This window comes from Sebastes fasciatus, chromosome 11, assembly GCF_043250625.1.
Source record: "Sebastes fasciatus isolate fSebFas1 chromosome 11, fSebFas1.pri, whole genome shotgun sequence".
NCBI classification, from domain to species: Eukaryota; Metazoa; Chordata; class Actinopteri; order Perciformes; family Sebastidae; genus Sebastes; species Sebastes fasciatus.
In genome coordinates this window covers 12,537,308-12,544,822 of record NC_133805.1, presented here as the reverse complement: position 1 = coordinate 12,544,822, position 7,515 = coordinate 12,537,308, and the positions used below count along the sequence as shown (strand labels likewise).

General features: G+C 40.3%; 1 protein-coding gene across 1 annotated transcript; it reads left to right on the top strand.

The window, feature by feature from the left end:
- The first annotated feature begins 2,311 nt into the window (after nucleotides 1-2,311).
- LOC141776261 (transcription factor HES-1-A-like) lies at nucleotides 2,312-5,097 on the top strand. Its single transcript, XM_074649730.1, has 4 exons — nucleotides 2,312-2,989; nucleotides 3,092-3,187; nucleotides 3,618-3,705; nucleotides 4,375-5,097. The coding sequence occupies exons 1-4, from the start codon at nucleotides 2,903-2,905 to the stop codon at nucleotides 4,830-4,832; spliced, it is 729 nt and encodes a 242-aa protein (XP_074505831.1). The 5' UTR covers nucleotides 2,312-2,902; the 3' UTR covers nucleotides 4,833-5,097.
- Nucleotides 5,098-7,515: the final 2,418 nt, after the last annotated feature.

Genomic DNA, 7,515 nt, shown 5'->3' with positions numbered 1-7,515 from the left:
TGAACACTTCTTCTCATATCCATTAATATATCACTAAGTTAATTTTGTTGTTGTCGGTCTTGAGAAGGTTTGAGGTAACTCTTTAGCTTAGTTTCCTGCCCTCAGCCTGTGATAACAGAGCGGAGGAGTCAGAGTTCACGGCAGCGAGAGGACAGCTGAGTGTGTCAGAGATTTTCTTCTTCACTGGACATCAGGCCTGGAGTGTGTCAGAGGATGAGGTCTTCACCTCAAAGTCTGAAGCACTCAGTGACCCCCGAAAAACTGTGTGTGTGTGTGTTAAAAGAGAGACACACTCAGATAAAGAACCCGTACAATTGGTAGTAAGTAAAGTAAGTTCTTTAGACAGCTTTTAAATTATTCAACTTCAACATAATGAGAAAAAAAAATCAAGATGTCCTGTTGCAGATGCAGCCCATTTTTTTGTTTAAGGGAATTATCAGGCTGTTAAACCACATTGTGTAATTGTTTGTAATTGTTAATTATATGTTATATTATATATAATTAATCTCCTTCACCTCCATCACAGTTAGCTTTACTTTTAGGACATGTGGTCAGTACCTTATTAAAAAATTATGTCAGTTCCTGTGAAGTCTGATAATACAGTAAGTGACAGTGGAACAGCTGCTGGGTTTGCTGTAGGCTACATCTGAGAGTGAAGACACTTTTTTTGGTCATTTGAAAAAAGATGCCAACTAATAAAAATGTGATTTGTGATTTTTGAGTACTTTTGAGAGTGAAAAAACAAACAAAAAAAAACTTTTAACTTTTTGTATTAATAGGTAAATAATAATTTACTCAATAATTACCATTATTATAAAATAATAACCATGTTCATCAAAGGGTACAAAAGTCCAAAGTGACGTCTTAAATTAGTCTGACTAAGGCCAAAACATCAAACAATAGAAATAATATAACGAAGAGGAGAAGCAACTTTTTGTAAATATGAAGCTAAAACCAGCAATGTCATTTTATGTGATAAAATCAATAAAAAAACAATGAATGTATTATCAGCATTAGAACAGATTAACCACCAAAACTAATGGATTTAACGTTAATTTCAGTTTAATCTGTTGTTGCAGCTTCTGAGAGACTTTCTTTTTCTTTTTAATCAAGCAAAAAACAGCATATTTGATTCAAGATTCAAGCCCTTTATTGTCATTGTGTAGTACAATGAAATTAGATTGTGACAATCCCATAGGTGCTAATGAAAATATAATACAATAAAAAAGATAGTACAATATAAATATAAAAAATATTAAAGATAATACAATATAAAAATACAATATGTATATTGGTGAGATGACAGTTTTGCCAGATTATTGCACAAAGTGTCTGGATAATAATATAATTATTGCACAGTGTCAGATAATTATTGCACAGCATCATATAATTATTGCACAGAGTGATCAGCATATGTTATTGCACATATTTGTTTCAGCTAATAGGCCTGAGGGAAGACCCCCAAAAGTGCTTTAGTTTTCGAGATACCCCTACCGGAGGTAGAACAAAGCACAACAATCATTTTCATATTCTCTTAGGTTTCCCATATATGAAATGGATTCTTGTATAAAAATATTTTACTGCAAAAGTGGTTAAATTGACAGATATTGTGACATAACCCATAAATGAAAAAAAGTGCAAAATGAAGCCATGCCGAATGGGAGATGATGCACCAAAACTCATGTAATTTCATAATGCATGCTCTGATTGATCCCAAATTTGATGTGATAGTGGACAAGAGGTTCCTTTATATGTGTAAAGAAACAAAATGTGAATATATTGATGCATTGAGGAAATACAGTACTACAAACACATAAGTACAATAAGCAAAAGGCGTATATAATATAATATATATATAATATAAGGCGTTATATCACCAGATTAAATGAATCTCCAACACACAAGTCTTTCCTGTAGCAGCTCTCCTCTCACCTGAGAGTTAAAGGGGACATATCATGCTCATCTTCGGGTTCATACTTGTATTTTGGGTTTCTACTAGAACATGTTTACATGCTTTAATGTTCAAACAACATATTATTTTTCTCATTCTGTCTTTCTGAATATACCTGTATTCACCCTCTATCAGAAACACTCCGTTTTAGCACATTTCATTAGAATGGCAACAGAATTGCGTTTCTAGGAAACAGCTAGGGTCCATGTTTACATCCTGCCAGCTGATGTCATTCACATCCACTGCAACCAGGAAATAAACTGGGACACATTTATAATGTTTACGTTTAAAACTGTGAAATTGTCTAAATATTACAGATTTGTGACATCACAAATGGACAGAAATCCTGACGGCTTGTTTCAAACACAGAGTTTCTGAATACGGGCTGAGTGTATTTATGTGTGTATTGAGCGTTTTGATACTTTCACAGTATTTATATAGAACTTAAACCTGCTTTATAATATAAATACATGAAAATCTCACTTTTTAAAATATGGGACCTTTAACACGCCTGACCTGCTGCAGCTGAACCACTTCTCCTCCTTTACCTGTGGAGTAAAGTCTTCTTCTATTATTGACACAGTCTCTCAGCATCCTCCTGCATCCTGACAGGTAGCCAATGGGAGCACCTTTACGCACGAGCCCGGCACCGTGTCCCGCGCGCTCATTGGCCGGACCTGATGAAAACCACACGAGCCGCTCGCGTGCAGTCTCTCTCTCTATAAATAGACCCGGAGGAGGCTGGAAACAGGAGCGGGACTGACTGGATGTCAGCTTTGGCGACGAGACAGAAGAAGTCACTTGTGACATTTGTCATCGTGTAAACTGCTCCGAGGTGTGCTGCTGCCAGGAGAAGGCGGGACTCTCACTGCAACTGCACGAGGACTGCAGCTTCTTCCACACTTATATCTATTATCGATTCGCTATTAGTTTATAATTGCGCACCTGAAGATGCCAGCCGGTACTTTGGAGAGAGCGTCTCCATCCTCTGTGGCTGCCACACCGGAGAAACCCCGTAGTCTGACGGAGAACAGAAAGGTATCACAGCTGTTTTATTATGCTATTATTTGTTATTTTATTTTGAAACTGTCATCTGAACTGTTTTTTTAAAATATATATATATTGTTTTAATATTTCTAGTCCTCAAAACCAATCATGGAAAAGAGGAGACGAGCTCGCATCAATGAGAGTCTGGGCCAGCTGAAGACCCTCATCCTGGACGCACTCAAGAAAGATGTAAGGAGATGAAATATCTTTATTCCAACATAAATCCAAATTAGTAACCAAATAATTATATTTATATATTATATTATATAAATATTATATATATATCATGAGATGTCGGTCCTCTGTTCATCTGTTTGTCATTCTTTGTTTCTTAACGTATTATTATCAATTTAGTAGTATCCAGTTAATTTTTATATATATATTTTAATTCTTTTAATTATAGGCTACTGTGTTTTGGGATTATTTGGAAATATTCGGTTGTTGTTATATTGCATTGTTTAATGAATTTCCTATCTCGTGATTTCCTTTGTTGATTTATGTAAGGTAAAAATGGTTGTAAAAGATGTGTATGGATGTTATATATAGTCTAACCATTATATATATTATAGTAACATATCAGAATAAATATTAATTTGGTGCGTCCCTTCTGTCCTTTTAGAGCTCCAGACACTCCAAACTGGAGAAGGCAGACATCCTGGAGATGACTGTGAAGCACCTCAGGAACCTGCAGCGGTTTCAGATCTCTGGTATGTTTTAACTTTATAACTTTAACGACCATCTATCTCTGCATGTTGATGTGCCAGGCAGTAATTCTTGGATGTCTAACTTTAGATGGTAAACATGTTCCCACGGTCTCTGTGATTTACTGCTGCACCCTCAGCTGCTGTGCTCGAGACTTGAGACTTGATTTCACAAGACCTCAACTGAATGAATAAAATCTGTTGTTTTGTTTTTGTTTTGTTTTTAAATAAGCAAATTGTCAATTATTTAATGTTATTCTTTATATTCATAAACTCTCAATCACTTAATATTCTCTTTACAGTATACTATCTATCTATCTATCTATCTATCTATCTATCTATCTATCTATCTATCTATCTATCTATCTATCTGTCTATCTGTCTATCTGCTGTATATCTTTATCTCTCCGTCTCTCTTTATCTATCTTGCTATATCTATCTCTATCTCTCTATCTATCTATCTATCTATCTATCTATCTATCTATCTATCTATCTATCTATCGCTCTATCGCTCTATTTATCTATCTATCTATCTATCGCTCTATCGCTCTATTTATCTATCTATCCATCCATCTATCCATCCATCTATCTCTCTCTCTATCTCTACCTATATCTCTCTATATCTATCTTTCTATCCATTTATATTAATCTCTGTATTTGTATTTTCCTCTCCAGCTGCTGTGAAAACGGACCCGTCCGTTCTGGGTAAATACCGAGCCGGGTTCAGCGAGTGTGTAGGAGAGGTCACCCGCTTCCTGTCCACGTGTGAAGGGGTGACCACCGAGGTGAGGACTCGTCTGCTCAGCCACCTGGCATCCTGCGTGACCCAAATCAACACCGTCAACTTCTACACGCCTCACCCGGTTGCCCTGGGACTCGGACAGACCGGTACCCAGATCCCAGCCGCCTCCTCCGCTCCACAGGTGCCTTGCAAGAGTGGCTCGCCGATGCACGCCTCCCCAGAAGCGATGAAGCTGTACGGCGGTGGCTTCCAGGTCGTGCCCACGCCGGACGGACAGTTCGCTTTCCTTGTTCCCAGCGCGGCTCTCATGCCTCTGGGTGCACAGAACAGCCATCACATGTCACCTGTTGCACCTCCGGTCACCTCAGACTCTGTGTGGAGGCCATGGTAGGACATCAGCTCAACTTGGGGGAGAAAAGGACTATCACGCAATAAAACATATTTTTGTACATTTTGTAAATTGTTTTTTACTTGAGAGGGATGTTTACACACATTTGTGTTTTTTTATGGACATTAGGAGATATTCTTGGCCTCTTTGCTTGCTGTGATTTTCTCTGTTTATGACACGTTTGCCTCAGGAGGAAATCCTTGAAAAGCTCTTGAAAAGCACTGTATTTTTGAGATTAATAAAATGTTTCTATGATTGTTTACTACAATATTTGCTGATATGGCGTCTTTGTCGTTTCTCCTCCCTCAAAAACCCATCAGGTTGTCATGCTGGTGTCCATTCATTATTATAGAGGCAGATGCTGCCTTTAAAAAAATGCTCTATAGGTTACACTTTGACTTCATCTCAGACCTGTGGAAAGTCTTTTCATTTAACATCACTGGTGAAGCCGTTAAATATAGTCTTCCCTCCTATTTGCCTCGCCCACACCTGATCATTCCCTATGCAGTGACAGGCTTTCTAGCTGGAAGTAAATACCTCTAAAGTGAGGTAAGGAACCTGAGAGGTCGTGTTGAGCACGAGAGGCGTGCTGTCAGTGCTGGGAGGAAGGTGGGGCAGCCGGGTCTGTCGCATGCAAACCGATCTGTCGGAAATCGTGCTGAAATAGATCTGCTAGAGAGCTAGAGACACGGCTAAATGAAGACCAGACTAAATAAGATACCGGTGGATTAAGTGTATGTTGTTACTTTTGTTCACTAGGTTTCTTCCCTGCATTATATGCCACCAGAAGAGCAATAACTGCTATTCATATAACGATGAAACCTTTTGACAAAGCCGGCTGTAAATGTGATTTGATTTTGATTATATAAGTGTGTGTTTGCACACTATAGTTTATCAGCCGCGGCCCTGCAGAGCCGGGTCCAATCGTTGTCCATTTAGTGGGACAGTTGAAGAGCTGACAGTCCCAGCGTGCGTCCCGAGCGTGGTGCTCACACAGCGGGCCACAAGCAGAGCGTGACCAGAGGTCACAGGTGCCCCTCATTCACGCCCTCAAAGACAACGCAGCTCCAACAGCATGTTGCCTTATAATCTGGCAACCCATCAACAGACCTGGCAGCCCATCACCAGAAGACAGGGCCTCCCTTTGACCGCATCAAACGGTGGCACCTACAGAGGCAAACCACAATCCATGACCATTTGGTTGTTCCTGATTTAATATTCATGGAATTTAAAGGATTAGGTCATAACAGAAATGTATAAATGCAGCAGTAACCACTTTGTTTCTCAGTCCTTCTCGTTTCTCAAAGAACTGAGTAAAACAAGTGCACGATATTCTGAACTCATGAGTAAATACTGTTTGTTTGATAGGAGCAAATAATGTTTTGAATTCTGGATTTAACTTGAGGAATCCATGTAAATGTGACTCGAACCGTCTCTCGGCCACTCCACCAGTTGTTAAGACTCCTCGCTTTGTGCAAATGATACAGTCAATTAAGTTTACATCTCTGTTTTGGCACAGCTGAGAGAAGATTGGCAGTAAGGAGGACTAAAAGACAAAAATAAGAGCTCCCCCCCCTATCAGAGTATCCTTTGAGAAGACCCTGAACACAAAAACAAAGACGGGCCCCTCAGTGGCTCAATGGCTCCTCTCTTTGTGACCCTCTCCATCTTCATAAAGGGCCTTCCCCTTGTTTATCCAGGAAGAGCTTTAATGGCAGGGAGGAGGGGGGGAGAGGACCATGCTGTCACTTTCACCGTGCTAAAGAAGGCTTATTGTTGCCCGCTCCCAAAGGTCCTGCTCTTAAAGGTTTTTTGAGAACTCCTCAGGGCAGGCTGTTCAGATATGTGGAGCAGTGAAGTGCTGACAGGTCGCTCCTATCCATATATGTGATGGAGAACCTGGTGTGGTTTTGATGGAGGAGCTTCAATCCACTCCATGTGCGCTGTGTACCGTTGTTGGTCCTGTTTCTTATCCCCTCTCCCTGCCCCTCCCGAATCCAAACCCCATTTTGATGCGGTATTTTCCCAAACGCTATAAAGCAGAAAATAGTAAACATGAAGCCGGGTAGGGCCTGCCCCTTCGTTGTGCTCATGATTGATGGCCTCAACAGTGACAGGTTCCCTGACACCCACCGGAAACCCTCGTTGCCTCCGCCTCTGTGGGTGATTTGGCGTAGGATTGTTCTTAAGGTTGTTATGGTGCTTGATGGGGGTTGAAGTAGTCAGCAGTGGTTCACATCAAGGCTAATGAATAGATTATGCACTCGATATCAATGGTGAATGAACAATGCTCTTTGTCGTGTCACTCCAATTCATCCCTTTTTGATTTAGCTGGTTGTTTTTGAAAAAAACTCAACAACATACTGGTGGAAGTGGAGCTTCCGGGGGGGGATTTAGTATATCAGCGTGACACGATAACACTGGAAGTGGAGAATTTATCACTTTGGGACCCACACAGAGTGATGATGGTGTGACTATTAAAACCGAGTTCTACATCACAAGTCGTCGCGTCTTCAAAGGAGATGTTGTGTTGAATGTCGATGTGGGGGATGGAAGTCTTGTTGTCGCTGCCCTTGCAGGCCTATGAAGAAGACCATAAAGATACACTTTCACTGCAGGTGTCCCTTCAAAGTGAGACATCCCATAATATAGATTGGGAGCTACCTATGCAGTGTGCGGATCCTGT

Excerpts from the sequence above, each read along its gene's own strand:
- LOC141776261 (XM_074649730.1), top strand. The coding sequence starts at position 2,903 with ATGCCAGCCGGTACTTTGGAGAGAGCGTCTCCATCCTCTGTGGCTGCC. Across the intron at positions 3,188-3,617 it reads TGGACGCACTCAAGAAAGAT|AGCTCCAGACACTCCAAACT; the intron begins GTAAGGAGATGA and ends CTGTCCTTTTAG. Across the intron at positions 3,706-4,374 it reads GCAGCGGTTTCAGATCTCTG|CTGCTGTGAAAACGGACCCG; the intron begins GTATGTTTTAAC and ends TTTCCTCTCCAG.